This window comes from Thunnus albacares, chromosome 4 (assembly GCF_914725855.1).
Source record: "Thunnus albacares chromosome 4, fThuAlb1.1, whole genome shotgun sequence".
NCBI classification, from domain to species: domain Eukaryota; kingdom Metazoa; phylum Chordata; class Actinopteri; order Scombriformes; family Scombridae; genus Thunnus; species Thunnus albacares.
This window is the reverse complement of record NC_058109.1, coordinates 28433948-28451601: the sequence shown is the minus strand read 5'-3', so window position 1 is coordinate 28451601 and position 17654 is coordinate 28433948. Positions and strand designations below refer to the sequence as shown.

The 17654-nt window shown below is 40.8% G+C and overlaps 2 protein-coding genes across 4 annotated transcripts; both read right to left on the bottom strand.

Moving 5' to 3' along the window:
- Positions 1-2962: 2962 nt before the first annotated feature.
- On the bottom strand, positions 2963-9069 carry LOC122981155 (cytochrome b-c1 complex subunit 1, mitochondrial). Its single transcript, XM_044349724.1, has 13 exons — positions 8940-9069; positions 7017-7157; positions 6786-6872; positions 6212-6341; positions 5848-6046; positions 5534-5613; positions 5297-5412; positions 4815-4958; positions 4180-4340; positions 3977-4062; positions 3798-3886; positions 3623-3698; positions 2963-3527 (listed from the first exon to the last, which is right to left on the bottom strand). The coding sequence occupies exons 1-13, from the start codon at positions 9000-9002 to the stop codon at positions 3463-3465; spliced, it is 1437 nt and encodes a 478-aa protein (XP_044205659.1). The 5' UTR covers positions 9003-9069; the 3' UTR covers positions 2963-3462.
- Positions 9070-10911: 1842 nt separating this feature from the next.
- Positions 10912-17207, bottom strand: LOC122981557 (tubulin monoglycylase TTLL3-like). Of its 3 annotated transcripts, none has more exons than XM_044350318.1 (15): positions 17096-17207; positions 16327-16509; positions 15321-15395; positions 15021-15124; positions 14741-14912; positions 14582-14637; positions 14307-14435; positions 14102-14216; positions 13869-13973; positions 13595-13787; positions 13311-13459; positions 12976-13219; positions 12066-12325; positions 11730-11905; positions 10912-11633 (listed from the first exon to the last, which is right to left on the bottom strand). In XM_044350318.1, the coding sequence occupies exons 2-15, from the start codon at positions 16424-16426 to the stop codon at positions 11109-11111; spliced, it is 2403 nt and encodes an 800-aa protein (XP_044206253.1). In that variant the 5' UTR covers positions 16427-16509; positions 17096-17207; the 3' UTR covers positions 10912-11108. The 3 variants fall into 3 exon arrangements, with proteins under 3 accessions (XP_044206253.1, XP_044206251.1, XP_044206252.1); XM_044350316.1 differs by having other exon boundaries at positions 16327-16482; XM_044350317.1 differs by having other exon boundaries at positions 16327-16479.
- Between the last annotated feature and the right edge of the window lie 447 nt (positions 17208-17654).

The following is a 17654-nucleotide window of genomic DNA, read 5'->3' as shown; positions in this document are numbered from 1 at the left end:
ATAATTAATACTTACTCAGTGTCACCACGGTGGAAAGTTGTTATCTGGATAAAAAGGCACTTCTTCCTCCTGTGTTGTGAAGCGCAGGGTTATGATCTCGTCTTTGACTCTTAAATGTCCTGTGTTAAGTGTCTTCTTCTTCTTCTTCTTCTTCAGCTACTGGAGGAGCGACCTGTGTGTCACGCAGTCTGATGTTCAACTAGACTTCTCCCTCGGTCGTCAGCCACGTCTGTTTTCACTGTGACACAACCCCTTCCCCTCTCTGTGTATCTTTTACATCTTTTACATCTCACCCCATCACCCTCCCCTCATTTCATCTCATTTCCTCCCCACTCATTGTGTTATTTTTAGAAAGAGAAATACAGCAATGGTAATCACAATAGTTTTCCTATAACGAATCGGATATTTGCTTCAGTCTATAGTCAAAGAACAACTGAGAGCCACCATCATCATATACGTCACACAAAATGTTCAGCCTTCTTACCATGGTGTTCAGGAGTTCAATCGTCCATGCAGATTGGGTGACCATCATCTCATTACAAGGGGAACATATGTAATGTTAGAGATGGTGATAAGACAGATCACTACTACTTTTCACACTATTATAGCTTGTTGTGACCATTTTGATTTTGTGTGTTTGTGTTGTATTTCTAGTACAGTCCTGTTTTAACATCTTGATTGTTAAGAAAGGGGTTAACTGTGTGTATTAAGTGCCTGAGCTTCATATAGTCCACACAGAATTGCTGATGCCTAATCGAAGTATCAGATTATGGTGCAGGAGTGGAAAATGGCAGATCCTTCATTAACAATCTACACAGTGACACATATGGATCACAACAGATACCCTGCAGTTCCTGGACTGTTTATTTAACCACCAGACTGCTGTCCTAAGATCATTTGAAAACCTGCTGGCCTGTCTCACCTAAACTACAGTGTCATCAGTTAATCATCAAAAAGACAGTATTTTTAATAGAGTGACAACCTCATTGAAAGAAACCGAGTGGATCAAAAACTCTGAAATGATGTTCAGCAGAGTCAATGATCCTCTGACACATTGAATTGAATTGACAATGTCAGGCAAAGAGTGAACATGTGATGCTACAACACCATATGAATTTTATGGATACTTGTTTGTAGTTTCAATAAAACAGAGTGTTTACATGGAACATTTTCTCATATCAAGTCAGACTCCAGACCAAATCTCCAGGACCTAAAAGGAGCAACCTACGTCACAAACTCCAAAAAAAGCAGTTCTACATGAAAGAGCAGGCCCAAATTCTCCCACATTACTGTGACAGTGATTAAATTCTACAGGATGCATTTATTTGGGACCAGCAGCTACTAAATGTGGTGTCAGCAATTAGAAACTTAATGAGACGATTGCATTTTTAAAATGGACTTTGTGTGATGTACATCATAATAATTAAGACAGTAAATTTGTTTATTTCCATGGGTTCCATTTGTTTATGGATACATTTTATTTGAAGATCTAATAATATCAGCTCTTATAATATTATAATATAAGTGTCATAATCATCTTTACTGGCTATGTAAGGAATTTGAGTCTGCTTTAGTGGCTCTCAATGTATGTACACAGAATAACAATGCAACAATCTTCAGAAATGTACACGAGGAATGACTATATACAGGTGAAACTGTTTCTGGATACAAATAGTGCAAAGAAGTAAAGAGTGCACAGTGTGTCTCCTTGTGTGGCACCATGCTGGACACTGAGTGTTGTTGCCATTTATAAGAAGATACTGCATGGGTACACGACGCACAGGAGGGGAGGAACAGAGTGATAAAGCCCTCTGGAGAACAAGGAGGAAGAGGCTGTCAGGCCCAGGAGGAAGACTGAATAAGACAAAGCCTACCTCGTTTCCTGAGTCACCTCCAGTCCAGCCCATCAAGGGAGTTATCCTCATCTGAGTAATGATATGAATATTTCAAGTACAGCCTGATTACAACAGTTGGACCCTCAGGGGTCCTAAGGATTAAGAGTCATCTTGGTTACCCACAGATAAACAAACACGGGTCACACAGATGTCATCCGGCCTCAAACAGATGTCTTGAGTCGTACCAGTAGCATCACTGTCACAGATACAGCATGATTACACATGAATGTGAGATTATATCATCTATTATGATTCAAGATACAACATATATATCGCAGCAGGCCCTGGTCTCAGACTCAAGTAACCTACTGACGTAGGTTCAAGATACAATAAACGCATCAGAGACAATCTCATAATTACTTTGATCAGTGAAAACTGACGTCAACCCAATTGTTTGGTCCATTTATGTTTGCAACACATTTCAGTTCTAAAGAGAGAAATGGTTCTAAATAAACACATAGCAATTGGTGGTAGTAATAACCCCCAATGGTCAATTCAAGACATTACCAGAGCAGTGAAATACAAATAAGCAACCTATAATTTGATCAGACCAAAAGTCACATATTAACCTCGCTATTTCACGCACAATTTTTTCAGCAGCCTTAAGGCTGTTTTGCTTTTTTTTCAAAACCCACACATTTAATATTATAATATGACTGATTATGCATCGTCAATAATGTAACCACTTAAGAGGGTGAGGTCAGTGAGAAGTAGTTGAACATCAGTCCAAATAACAGGTTTGTCATGATGCTTACATAATGTTTTTCATTCAGTTTAATGGAGCATTTTTTTAGTTGTTACTCTTGCAGTCAACATTTAACTAACCTTTCTTTCCTAAGTGGAGTAATGACCAATGAAACCCACATTGCAGAAGACAATTACACTGAAAATATAAGAAATATATAAAAATTAAATACCAAAATGTTTTATAAACCTGATGAACAAATGTATCAAGTAAATCTGTAGCAAATATTTTGTACTGCAGAGGCAAACAATAATACAACATAACTTAGTAAAGCAATAAACCTTATAAAGTACTACATATGCACAAGACAAGACAGACTAGATCAGTGTTTAACAGTATTTTATTTTTGTCGGAATGAGAGCTTCTGTTATGTACAATAGAGGACAGAAACAAATCTTACAGAAATTATAAATATACTCTTGCTCCAGACTGTTTGTATTGAGCACTGGCTGTACCATGTCCTGATGTGACGGCAGATGGATTACTTTGTGTTTTTAAAGCCCGCCCTCTCTCCCCTCCCCTCTTCAAGTCTGTAACCTGGTGATGAGGACCAATGCAGTACAACTAAGAGGTAACCAGTATTTTCATTTCAAGACTAGCTGCCCCCCACATGGCTAACTAAGAGTGATCAGTGGGCGGGATAAGAGAGGGAGGCATGGAGGCGAGGGGGAAGAGAGAGGGTGAATGGATGTCTGCCTGTGCTGTCGAGCCAATGTGTGGACAATCCTCAGGTGTTCATTCTTGCAGTGATGACAACTGGGGGTAAAGTTGAGGAGGAAGATGAGGAGCAAACGTGGGACACACGGAGCAACTTGACAACTCTTAAAACCTCAGCCAGTACATGGCACTGCGCATTCTGTTGTAGTCGGGTAGCTGCTCGACGGGGCCTGGAGGAGAGAAGCAGGAGGGACAGATTAGAGAAAATCATTACAGCACAGGCTTGATTTTGCTGCAAAAGGACTAAAACTACAGCAGAACTCACCGACAGCTGCCACAGCAGGACACTTGTCGTAGATATATTTGGAGCAGACGTCACGCACCATCCTGGGAGTCACGGCCTGAAAGGAGAGATGGGAGGGAAGTCAGAACTTGCAACCTGGGCACAGACAAAAAGATTCAACAAGTTGCAGCAATTTTGAAAAGAGTGTCAAACTTACATCAATCCGAGCGTCCCACTCAGCCAGAGGAATACGCCGCCCGTAGTTAAGAATGTGTCTGCCGATGTCATCACAAGTTGGTGTTGTTCCTAAAAGACAAACAGGTGTGTAGACTTGTGATTCGTGGGAGCTTGTATGTGTGTGTATTTGTCTAAATACATGACAGACAATTTATGTACCGTTGAGCTGTCCAACCAGGCTGGCCTTCAGAGCGTTCTTGCCTCTGGCTACATCACTCTCTGTCACTGTGGTACACAGGTTCATCCTGCAAGAAGTGGAGGAGACTAAATATGCAATGTTCTATAATTAAAGTGAAATAACGTAATACAGTGTTGTTGTTCTCTGTGTGTGTCTCTCTCTCTGTCCTGGATTCATTACTGACCAGGCATTCTGGGACCAGTGCATCATGTCTTCGATGGAGTTCCTATCAGTCACAAAGTAAATGCCCAGCAGGCCAGTGTCGCTGTAAGAGGAGTGGAAGGCCTGGAAACTGTGACACAGCTTCTCCTCTACTGCCAGGCGAGCCAGACGGCTGCTCAGATGCTGCATTTGAGAGGAAAGAATAGATGTGATCTTACTGTTCATAAAAGTGGGATTTAATCACACCAGCAGGTAGTAGGTTGAAATATTTCTATATACACCTTCTGAATTTAAAACTGAAATACATAACAACTGATATATTGTCACCCTTGAATTACTTTCTACCTAAACATGGGCGCTCCATGACTAAAAGCCATATTTATGTCATGTGTTGTTCCTCCCAACAGGTCCAGAGGCAGGGGTGAGACCCCTGACCCAGGTTTTCAGAGAGGACCATGATCTACCCCTCAATAATGGCCACTCAAGACATACATAGTCTCGAGTGGGCAAAGCTTAAAGGGGATAATACAGGACTAATATGATGGATCCACTTTTGGAGGCACCACTGTTACAAGTTGCCAGTAGAATAATTTCTTGCTTTTCTAAGCTGCACAGACTAAAATACACCAACAGAAGAACATTAATCTATTTCCTGACCTTTCCGCCACCGTAGGTGAGGTCAAAGCTGCCGATGATTGAGTTGGCCACCATGAGTGGCACAATGTCTGGGCTGGCGGCACTCGCCCCCTCCACAGCAATGGCAATGTGTGCCAGAGGCATACCGTCATCACGCATACGGATCTGAGGAGAGGCCAGACAGAAACAGATCAACAAGACAATTTACCATGACAGTGAAAAAAATTTCCAATCCAAACCCCATTTTCAATCTCAGGCCAGAATGACACCAAATGCATAAATTAATTAATTCAAGTTCAACCCTAACCCCTAACCCTAATTTTACATTCATCTAGTTAACTACTTAAAACTGAATTCTGTAACACTACTGTACAGCATACCCAATACTAATGGCTTCAACTTTCCCCACAGAATCCATGTTACGATGGGTAAAATAGTATTTAGACTGTGCAAATTAAAAACAAAGAATAAACATTCCTGCAAAAACAATCAACACGTCTCACCTCACTGCCTGTAAATCGGCAGGGTGACAACACAGGGACGGCATCTCCCTCATACTCAAAAGACACTCCACTGAAGTGAGTTTTAGCCAGTCCGACCAGCTCCTCATGGTTCACACCTGCACAGTTGGAAAAATCACATAAATGGCCACCATTTCGAGGAAAAGTGAAAACATACAGGCTACCAGAGAGCTCCATCACAGTGTCTGTTAAGACAAACATGATTCAAGAAAATCCTACCTCCAGCAGCAGCCAGTACCATGCGAGGGGCCTTGTAGTGGCTGTTGATGTAATCCACTAGGTCCTGGCGGGTCAGAGTTCTAGCAGCATTGAATATGAGCACTATTAGTGACTTACAGGATTTATTATGGCATAGACATACTGATAAAAAAAACAAAATGCTAAATGAAAAGGGTTTTAGTTACATTATGACAAATGAGATTGTTCTGTCCTGCCAATTTGAGCAATGAATGTTTGATGAAAGTAATTCTGACTTGTTCTGTGATTGTGACTAATGATTAAATGTGTACGTGTGAACATGCAGTTCCACCTGCCTGGCATTGGATGAGGGTCCCAGCACACTGTGTCCCAGTGGAGTGCCCTGGAACGCTGTAGCATGCAGCAGGTCCAGGCAAACATCCTGCAGGTTGCCTTCGACTTCCTCCAGCTCACGCAACACCACACCCCTCTGCTGCTCGATCTCCGCCTCGCTCAATGAACAGCTCTGCACCACCTCTGATAGCAGCTCCACAGCTGAGGAAACACAGAGGAAATATGATTCATAACTATGCTCAATGCCTTTATCTGAGAAAGTAGAATAGGTTATATTTTACAAAAATGTCCCTGAAATTAGATTATTGTCCAAACCAAGGAACAATCATATTATTTTAATGTATATTAATGCACAGCTCATCTTACCTTTAGGCAGGTCGTTGGCCAGGGTCTTCATGTAATATGCAGTGTGCTCCCGGGAGGTGTAGGCGCTCAGGTGAGCACCCATAGACTCCACCTGCTGCTCCAGGGCTGTCTGAGGATGCTTCTTGGTTCCCTGTGGAGAGAGAGGAAGAGTGGATGGAGACACTGCCTGATTGGGTTTGACTAACAGGTATGTAGATAGATTTCAAGAGCACAGAGATAGAGCGCAATTAAGTCCTGCCCACCACCACCATCATCATCATCATCATCATCATCATCATCATCATCATCATCATTCATCGCTCTCCATTGACTTTGAAGTCAAAATACCTTTTCCTCTCTGGTAGACATGGGGTGCTAAAATCATCCTTTGACATGCTGAAATCAAGCATTTTTAGCTAGCTACAGGCATTTTGTTAGCGTTTCAGCCCTTGGGTGTATATTATGGTGCCGATTGTTTCCCCTCTGGTGGGTGTGGTTTTCAGGGTATGACGTGTTGTGCTCTGTCTCTACTCAGCTTAAAACAAATATAACATTCACTAGGAGCCCGAAGGTCAAGAAGGTAACTGATGTCTACCTTGAAAGCCATGTGCTCCAGGAAAAAACCTGCTCCGTTGTTCTTCTCACTCTCATAGCGACTGCCAGTGCTGATCCACAGTCCAACCTGTGATGGAGGAGAGATATGTGGAGAATAAAAATGTTCATCTGCAACACTCATCCATCACATAACATTCACTGAAAGTGAAATGAGTCTACAAGGTGGTTTAACAACCTCCTGTTAGGATATGGTTTTAAAATGGGTTCTTACAGTGCATGTGGCATGTCCTGTCTCCTCAGATGCCACTCTCAAACCGTTGTCCAGGGCAGTAAGGCGGGTTTCAGGAGCCCCCACCAGGCTCTGGGCATAGCTGACTGAGGCCTGTCCACGCCTCAGAGACAACAGGATGGGCTAGAGAGGTCAACGAGAGTCATTTAACAATCTGTACATTTAAAAAATACTGTTGGAAAAACAGGACTTTCTGTTCACATTAAACTCCTTTGAGAACACTGTCATATGTTCTTATGTTTCATATTATAAAGGATTAAGAGATGTTACTGAGAAATATTTTGCACATTACTAATTACCTGCCTTGTGCAAGTTTTCTAACATTGGTTGTAGCTTGCTGGCTGGTTCAACTGGTGAACAGAAACATTATTTTGTACTTCACTTATCAAACTAAAAGTATTCTTCAGATGTATCCCCTACTTGCCTATTATGTTATGGATTTGATTCAGATTCTGAATTTCTACACATTATCTGACAATAATGTAAGAAACTTTAAAGCACTGCTCTCTCTCAGTCAGAGGCATGTGCTCTCTGAGCACTTTATGTTTTCTCACCAACAATGGCAACAGAGACCAAAGAGAAAGAGCAGAAACAAGCTGGATTCAGTAATCATATAATGGTCGGCTTATGTCTGGGGTCCACTATGGGGTTTTGCTTTAAGCTCACTGTTGTTGATCAATCAACATGCAAAGCAAGAGTAGAATTGTTTGGCTCTGGACTACATTTTAATTTAAGGCTGACATTGACACCACTCACACCTTCCACATATCTATCAATGAAATTTCTTAAAATAGACACATCCAGAAGACAATATCAGTCTATATTATATATAGTCTACGATACAAAATGTGCAATACACTTCAGTCACTACTGTATATCTGAGCAGACTGTATATACTGTACATAACCACCTATATGTATATAACATGTCATTTTTTACCATTTAATATTTCTCCCAGCACTCTTCATTTCTTTGCACTATTTATATTCTGTTTATAGTTCATAGAAACGGTTTCACCTGTACATAGTGATCCCTCGTATATTTCTGAAGATTGTTGTGTCGTTATTCTATGTAAGCACATTGAGAGCCACTAAACTGGAGTCAATTTCTTTGTATGTGTAAACATACTTGGCCAATAACAATGATTCTGATATCAGATCTGTAAAAAAACATGTGCAACTGTCTCGTTTATGTCCATCACATTACAAATTAACATTAATGGGGTGTCACTCTGGAAATTATTTAATATTTGAAGGCGTCTTCAAAAATTTTTAATTATTTCTGGGACCGATCTCAAAAGGACATTGACTAACGTTGTTTAATACACATTGATCGTTACACAAGTACACGTTGAGCTATGATTCAGGTTTTACTATAAAATTTGGAAACAACTACAGCGACTGTGAAAGTTCAAACCTTCCTCAATTAAATCTGTGTTACTGTGATGATTTCACGCTGTTATTAGACATGATAAGAAGTACTTCAACAGATATTTTGACGATCAACAGAAGTCTGTGACTTGTCGTGACAAAGTCATCATGCTAACGCTGTTAGCAGGGCGTTTAGCTGCGTTGAGAGGGCAACTGAGGACAAATGACAAACGATACAGCTTCTGACCTTTGTGAATAGCCAAAAAACGACTGAAACGACCACCAGCTCGTACACACAAAGTGGACCTTAATACATAAAGTGGTTGTGAGTGTGACAAGACCCACTTCCTTCTCTGTCAGTTGACCTTGTATGTTCATGCTAACCGGTTAGCCCGTTTCATTCTCTGTATAGCGGACAGCTCAGGTAGCAAGTTAACCTCTTCTTCTGTCACTGTCAATGTTATTCCGAAAGCCAGACCACGCTGCTATCCTGCTCAGACATTTTATATCACAAAATACTTTCTGCTTTACTTACACTGCGGGCTTTGGCGAGGGCTCGGCCCACGGAGCTCCCGACTCGGCACACTGACGCCGCCATTTTTCAGCACAGGTTACTGAACAAGACTGTCGCGGCGCTTTTCTTCTTCGTCGTCATGTTAAAGATTGTGTTACCTACTCACCGGGGTGTTTACCGCCACCGCGTGTTCAGTGTGTGATGTTGAGGGTGAGGTCGGGGGAAAGCAATTTATGGCAAAGATATTGTTGATTTATGATCCAGAAATAGGAGAAAAATATTAAAAATAAGTCTATATTCCCATTCCGTCGTAGGTTTCGTTGAAGTATAGTCATTCAAATAGGGTGAATTAGTGTAATGTGGGGCACCATAAGCTCAAATGCTCACATCTCTTTTTCTACGAAATGCTAATGATTAGGACTGCTGTCAAATTAAACCTGGGGTGTCATGTAATAAAAAACACATAATTGCCCCACATTTTTCATTTAAAATGTGGTTTGAAAAGTGGGACAGCTGGTTTTACTAATGTGGAACAGTCATATATGTTGTTAAATTGGTGAAATATACATTTAAGTACATTAAATGTGCAATACCAATAGATATTCAGTCTTCGTCTTGTAATGCTTTTTTTTTTTTTTACTTATTTTACTTAATTTTTTCCAAATTATATTATTACTAATATTCATATATAATACACAATATCATACATTACTATACTATCTGTAACAGCAAAAACATTGTAATTACTGAAATGACCAAAGGTGGTTAGCACTTTGACCTTGAATGTAACTGACCAGAAAAGTTTTTATTGTATGAATTAAGGTGATTTAGACCTTTCAGCCTAACAGTGAGTGTCCCATATTTCTGCTTTAAGTGTCCCACATTAGGAAATGCACATAATCTGGGACAATTTGGAACAAGGAACACTTTTATATTTGTCATTTCTATTCCAAGTGTGATATTTGCATTCTCTTTTCTGATATGATTATAAAATACCTTCGGGATTTCAGAATGGTATTGGGTGCAGATATAATGTATTGGCTTCATATCAAAATATCTTGCTGAAGTGCTAATTGCAGAAATTGTCCCACATTATTCTAATTCACCTATGATATGTTCTATTGTTTTCTTCTACTGACATTGATCACATTCCCTCTGGGAATGTTTTTTCTAGTTCAGAAAAATATTAAAATCTGTAGTAACAGTGTCGCCTCCTCTTGTTTAATTTAGCACTCCCTGACTCCTCTTCCTTCCAGTTTACCCTTAATGTTAACTATGAGTTTTGGGTGTTCCCATGTCTCTAATCATAATGTCCCAATCATAATCTTGTCATTACTACTTCCTCTCTCCTAATATAACTGAAAGAAAATACTGTGGGTCTTGACACCGGATTGGATTTGAAACAAATTTCACCCCATCACCTCTCCAACTTTTCTTGCCACGCTTGAATAACTGCTCATCATATCTCACTTCAGATTAATCTCACTTATGTTGCTGCTGAATTAAACTTTGCATTTTTTCATTTTCTATTTTTGTAGCTCAAGTAGTCAAATCGTAAATCCAGTACCTTGAGTCCAACCACTTAAAACAAAATTTGTTATTTCGCTGATGGTATCAAGCCATGCAGATAGTTTTGGTTTTATTAGGTTTTGATATATTTGTCTCTTAGATTTCTTCCTCCATCCCAATATGTTGGATGAGAATGGAATTTAATTTGTGATGCTCATATCATTGAAAAATGGCATTTAAGAAAAAAAAAAACAGCTACACTCTTCCTGAAACTGTTTGTCAGTCTGCATAATAGACCATACACCTCACTGTGAACATCTAATGGAACTAATTTCTACCAAAGAAACAGCCCCTTTAAAAAGTGTTGACAGTGAGTCATTTGGATTATCCAAGGTAACAATGACACCGTTTATGAGTAAAAAGTTATTATTGTGTCCACGTGATTAAATTGTAAAATAAAGTAGTAAAAAAAAATAGACATGGCTAGAATATAAATTCTGACTTTATTATGAGGTAGGCCAATAATCCCTGCAAAAGGAAGGTTCAAACTGGAGGAGTGTGTGAACAGTTTGGTCAGTGAGTCTTTTTGTTTATTTGTTCACCTGCACAGAAACTAATAGTAAATATCTGATGACAGCCCTGATGTTGTTGTTTCTGCACTAGTACCTTTTCTGCAAGACCTTAAGTACTCAAGGTACCAGTGGCTGCTTGCCTGGATTGTTTTGGAACAGTAACCTCCAAAAGCAAAGAGAGACCTTGGTGCTTCTCAGTGTTGCAGGGTTGGACTTTCTCTGAAGAGACCTTTGATACTTCTGTCCTCCTCTTACACAAAAATACAGCATCTGAGTGGGCATTAACAGGTAGGTGGATGGATTTGTTTACAGTCATTGGCAGATGAAGTGTGAAGGTTTCAATAGGGACGGGCACAGGTGGCTCAAGAGGAGGAGGAGGAGGAGGAGGAGGAGGAGGAGGAGGAGGAGGAACTCTGCTGCTGGTGTTTTTGAGCCAAGTCTTGGCACTCTTGGACAACGTCTTTGGCAGAGACTTTACTTTTTCTGCTGCGGCCTCCTTTTCCTTGACGGTGCCACAATGTTTTGGTGCTGAGCGGTTGGAGGGCCTCAGAGGAGGAAGTGGGCAGGGGCGTTTGATCCTGAAGCCTTCAACAAGAAGGTTGACTCCTACATACTGTGGCACTTCTACAGCTGCCTAGAAACCAAAAACGATATCCACACTAAAATATCCTGACAATATGGGCCACATTTATACATATTAACCTGAACAGAGTTAAACTTTTTACCTTACCTGCCTATATATGAGCTGAAAGTCTCCTGTCTTCGCAGTGCGGTCTGCTCTCCGGTCCAGGACGACTCGTAGTGTGTCCTCTTGCACAGCAGCACAGAGGCGGGCTGTCACAGTTGTGGAGGGAGCCATAGTGGGGCTGGCGTTGATTTCAATTAGCCATGGACACAGGTCACGACCTCCAAATTACATAGCAAAATATCTAACTGGTCTCATTTAAATTAGAATTGGATGTCATGTTTATTCTTTTATCAATATAATTTAACAGCCCCTGAAAAAGCAGCTTTAAAATATAAGATGATGTGATTAAAACAGGTAGTAATGTATAATACTACCTACCTAACATGAAGTCAGCACCGTAGAGCTCAAAAGTGTTTTTGCGTGACTCCATAAGATCTTGTGTTGTCTGTAAAGCATGGATCACTGCCTTCTTCATCCCCGGGACTACCACAGTCTCCCACTGGGCTTTGCGGCCCTGATTGGACAGAAAGGTCCTGAACTGGTCATCTGACCACATGTTGTCTGCTGGGATGCCTCGATGGCGTTGTTGGGAGGGCTTCAGATGCTTCTGGATGGAGTTATTGCAAAGATGGACTGAGCTGAAAGGACGGAGGGGGAAAAAAGAAGTCGTAAAATGAGGGGAAATGGGTCTGTTAATTGGACAGAAGTATAATGAGACATGATAAAAATGATCAGGGAAGAAATTACACCAGATTGTTACTACTTTGGCTGTTCTGTTCTGTACTTCTAAACCTTTCTCTGTTTTATTACAACAGTTAGTTAGTGATGACACCAACACATTTAGTGACAAGAGTGCAGATACACAGAAATCAGGTATGAAAGTGATCAGGCTTGCATTATTTTTAAAATTCCAGGTGAGTAGAGGATTTGCTTTTATTGACTACTTAAATTAACTTGGCATATTTCTAATGTTTTGCTTATAGTTTGTTACTATATAGTTGACCTTGGATTTTTTTCTGGCTGATGTCAAAGGCAGCAGTGATGCAGACACAGATTTAAATATAACCGGAGGAGAAACTGAACAGTTAATGTGAAACCATGCATGGGTGCATCAGATCTCCAACTGAAAAGGACAAGCATAATCTGTGTTGACTTTTCCTTTCTCTCACTATCTCTTTCTCTCACTGTCTCTCACTTCCCCTTTTTCCATTTCAACTGTCATCTGGTATCACATCTGCTTCTTTCTTTCATATTACCCCAATTTGCTTTACAAATATCACTGTCTTACCTGTCCAGTGTATCTAGTGAGTAAGGCTGTGTAGAGAAGCGCAAGTAGCACTTTTTATAGAACCACACAGTAAGAGGATTCCAGTCGGTGACCAGGAACCACTGGCGCACATCAAATTTGGTGCCATAGATCAGCAAAGGGCGTTCCAGGTATTTCTGCACCACCCACTTGTTGTCCTTCATGACGGTTGACTCACTGCCCACCAGCCTGAGGATCTGATCCAGACGCTTGGCGCATTTGATACCTAGAAGGCAGAGGAGACTGGTCAGCTAGGAGTTTGATACATACACATATTGATATACAGACATTATGTTTGATAGTGTCTGACTTCTCACCTCTGCCCCTGGACTTAGCTCCAGGTTTGATGATCCAGATGTTGTGTATGCCATCTATATCCAGCTGTGGACTGACCTTCGCCAGCCGCTGCAGCATGGCCTTACAGCTGCTCACAAAACGATTACTGTTCTCAATCTGGGCTCCACCGCTGAGCAAAGAGCAGAGAGGGAGGAACTGTAGTGAAACACCAGAGCTGTATAGTTTGCTGGTTTCCTATCTCTATCTCTCTTTCACGCACACACACAAACGAACACACACACACACACATACACACTGTACTCACTGAACAACATGGTAGTAATTGTCAATAAACTCTGCCCACTCCTCCTTTGTAAGTGTTTGTGGTGTCTCCGAGCGTATGTCTATGTCGTTGTGCTCCAGACTCTCTAAAAACTCCTGGCATACTTTGAGTGCCCTGTCAATCATTTGCGAAAGGACCACCGGTCTAGATTGCCATTTGCATCGTTTCCTGTTATCTGAAAGTGGAGGAAATAAACTAAGTCTCTCCTTAATTAGCTACATGAGTAATTTGATAGTCATGTGAGAAATAGTCATACCATGAACAGCCCGAAAGTTGTTACTTGTCCCCTCTCCCTGAATATCCTGCTCCCTCTCCACAATGTACTTCAAAAGACTGGTGCAGGCTGTCCTCTTGTAGTCTTCTACAGAGAGGACAGGCACAGACAGGTAAGTACTGTAAGTTTTTTCTCTTTGAGAGAAAGTAGAAAGGAGCTGGAAATACAAGAGATAAGTGTAGTTTAGCTGGCTGAACTGTAAAGTAATATCTGACCAATGAAAATATTCTTCTCATCCTGTGCTCCTAGTCTGTAACAGCGGGGGAAGAAGGTGTCTGGGTCAGCTGAATCAAACCAATGCAGGTTCCTCAGGTTCACACACAAGCCCACCTGTCACAAAAAAAGACAGATATTGATGGTGGGTGTGACAGAGGGCCACAGAGGAGGCTGTTATTACATAATACCAGCACATAACTGTACCTTGGTGGTGAAGCTGCCTGTTTTTGCAAAATGATTGGTAATCTGTTCTTTTTGCAAGCTGTTGGTGTTGATAGCGTCTCTACGGTTTGTCCAATAGAAATAAACCATTTCATTGCGCACCAGGCGAGACTATGGAGTGAGAAGAGGAAAAGGATGGAAGCTGAATCTGTTAAATCTTTCTGTTAAGAACCTCAAATTTCCAGCATGGTGATCCAAGTTTAGCAACGTATCACCTTAGCCTCATGTTAGACTAGAACCCTAGAGGTTGTTTTTACCATGAGATCATATAGTCCATCTGGATCCTGCTCTTTTTCAACATCATCTGAGTTATCTGAGAAGAAGGAACAATGTTAATAAATTGAGGGATATAAACAGATATCCAGAACAAAAACGTAATATAATTTCTTAAGCAGTTACACTTTTATCTGTCTCACCATCATCATCATCGCTGTCACCAGCATCATTAGAGCTGGCTCTGCTCTCATCGCTATGACGCTGGTGCACATACTGTTTGGGGCGATGTAAATGCTGCTCAATCCAGCCTCTGGCCCTCAATGCTGCCCTGATGACAGGGTAAGGGCCCTGGATGGAGAATACCTTATGCATCTGAGAGGACAGATGGCAGAGACAAAAATGATATATGATTTTTTCGTGCAATCAGAAATTTATGTGACCATAGAAATGTTTTGCTCATGACCAGTAATGTTAACTCACCTTGACAGCTTTGTTCGCGATGGCTTTGGCTATACTCAGTCTGTCTAGGCTGAGATATGGCAAGGTGACAATGCTATGTCGATTTTTGCCTTCGGGAAGTGTAGCTGACACACACAAACACACACACACACACACACACACACACACACAACACACACACACACACACACACACACACACACACACACACACACACACACACACACACACAGTTGAGTAAATTATACTGTCAGCTGAAATAGAAATAGTTAATGTTGCAGGCCCATTGGGGCCCATTTCCGACTTGCAGGCTATACCTACTTGTTTGCAGGGTTTTGCTTTCACTTTGGATGTATTGCCGGGCCTTCTGATACTTAAACAGGCTGTCTCTCTCTCCTGCAGTAACACCAAGAGCACTCTGTCATACATCTCACATCCAGACAATGGGTAACGCCCGGCCCATCCTATATCCTACAACTTCCTAACCTTCCAAAAGCATGTTTAGATCCAAACAGAAGAGAGAACTGAGCCCAGATGTCATGTTTTAAGCTTTGTTAGTAATTGGCAATACATGACGTAGCAGTCCAGTGCATTAAGGAGAAGAGGCAGGGGAATATCCACAAATGTTTGCTTGGATATAGTTACTTGCAACATGCAACATACTGTTTGAAATTGTAATATGTCCAAGTCCACAAATTGGCTGGTGAATAAGACATGCACCTAAATGCATAAAACATACACCAATTATATTTGAATAACACATAGATGTATTGAGTGTACAAGATAAGTATACAATGATGATCACAAAAGCCAAAGAGCATGTAACTAAAGCTTAAGCTCGGCGCCAAAAAGAGCAAAGTCATGAAACTTTAATGCATGGCCTCTGGATTCAAACATTTGGCCACCTGTCCTGAGTGTGACCTCATGATTAATTCAGCACTTGTGATCCATAAGCTGGCTCTATGAATGCAAAGGCCAAGTCTGGAGATGTGAAGTCAGGCAGTAGCAACCTTTCATGTTTCAATTTAGAATTGGGTCCCACAGCATTATCAGCTGCAGAATAACCCAGAATTGTCTCTATTAAAGGGCTAATCTGTCATTTATTGACAATATGAGGTCATAAACAGAGTTTGACATATAAATGAGGAATAAGAATTTCTGGTGTTTTTCATTTCACTCCAATTAAGTGTTATGAATTATGATCATGTGGCTAACCTTTGATTAACATTTGAAGAAAATACACCTTAGTGGTTTTTAATAGTATTTGTCTAATACTTGGGGTGTTCAGATAGGGACAGTTCTTCCTTTGTTGCTTTCTGTCTCTCACCACTGTCTGGGCATGGTTTGCAGCATCCATCAGTAGCCTGCCGGCCAAGGCGGACAGACTGTCTGGACCCGGTGACCTCCATACTGACATCAGCTCTCATTCATCAAAGTAGTGTTTTCTTCCACTGTGTTTCATGGTTTGGTCAGACACAAACTGCTGCAGAGGACACAGTCTAGAATTTATCTGGGCAACAATCATACAGTGTTAAGGTGTGCGCAAATGTTACACAAACAACGTGCACAGATACGCTGTTGACAACTGCTGGTTTCATGCATCTCTGGCTAATGGTCTTGTAGATCAGTCGCTCTCCAAGTGCAGTGGACTATAAAGTGGGTCAGATTGCGGTGCATGAGACAGCTTGGCTACACCTGTCAAGTTTGCACCGAGACAGGGTGTGATACTCAGTCTGATTTCCTTCAGTTACCTGTTGAACAGAAGCCCAGAACTGGATACATATCCAAGCAACAGATATGCTCACCAAAATCTTACTATTTATTTTCCATCACATCAGCTTCTGCGCAGCACACAAAAATAAAATTATATGATATTTTCTTTAAATTCACCACAGGTTACAATTCATTTTTTAAACTAGCATGCTGACTCTGCAAAACAAACCACAGCCTCACTGCCACGACTCTTTTTCTCTTAACTGGCAAAGTAACACCAGCAATCAGTGTTAACTTCTCTACTGGGATATTAGATGTTACAGAGAGTCTAACCAATTTTAAGCAAAGCTTTGACATCACGGTTTTGTGATTTTTCTTCTTACCTGCTGCTGAGGTCCACAGGTGTATTAACTTCGGAGCCGGTTGAGTTTCACCGAGGGAACGCACGGTGCGCCCCACTCGACCTGTTTATTGTCGCTAAGGCAACCACTACAACGAACTACAAATAATTAAAAAAAAACTACAAACAGTAAAAACAAACAAAAACTACAAATGGAAAAAAAACTACAAATGGTAAAAAATAAAATAAAATAAATAAATAAATAAATACAAATGGTAAGTAGCTGATGTTTTCAACATCCACGCCAAATAGGCGTTTATTTTCCTTTTTACTTTTGTCAAGTTGCTGTTGAAACCCGTTTTTGAAATGTATTCTGTATTTTCATTGTACATTGACACTTTTACTGGTGTGAACGATGTGGATATTTATTTCACCTCGGAATAATTTAGACCGCATGGAGTATTTTTTTTATTATGTTCTTTTAATTTGTTTTTAAAATATTTTTCCTAGGATGGCGAAGTCATGACCCGCCCTATTCTGCCTTTGATTGGCTTACTCTAATTTATTACTCTAACCCTAACCAATCTCACTCCTCATGCCTA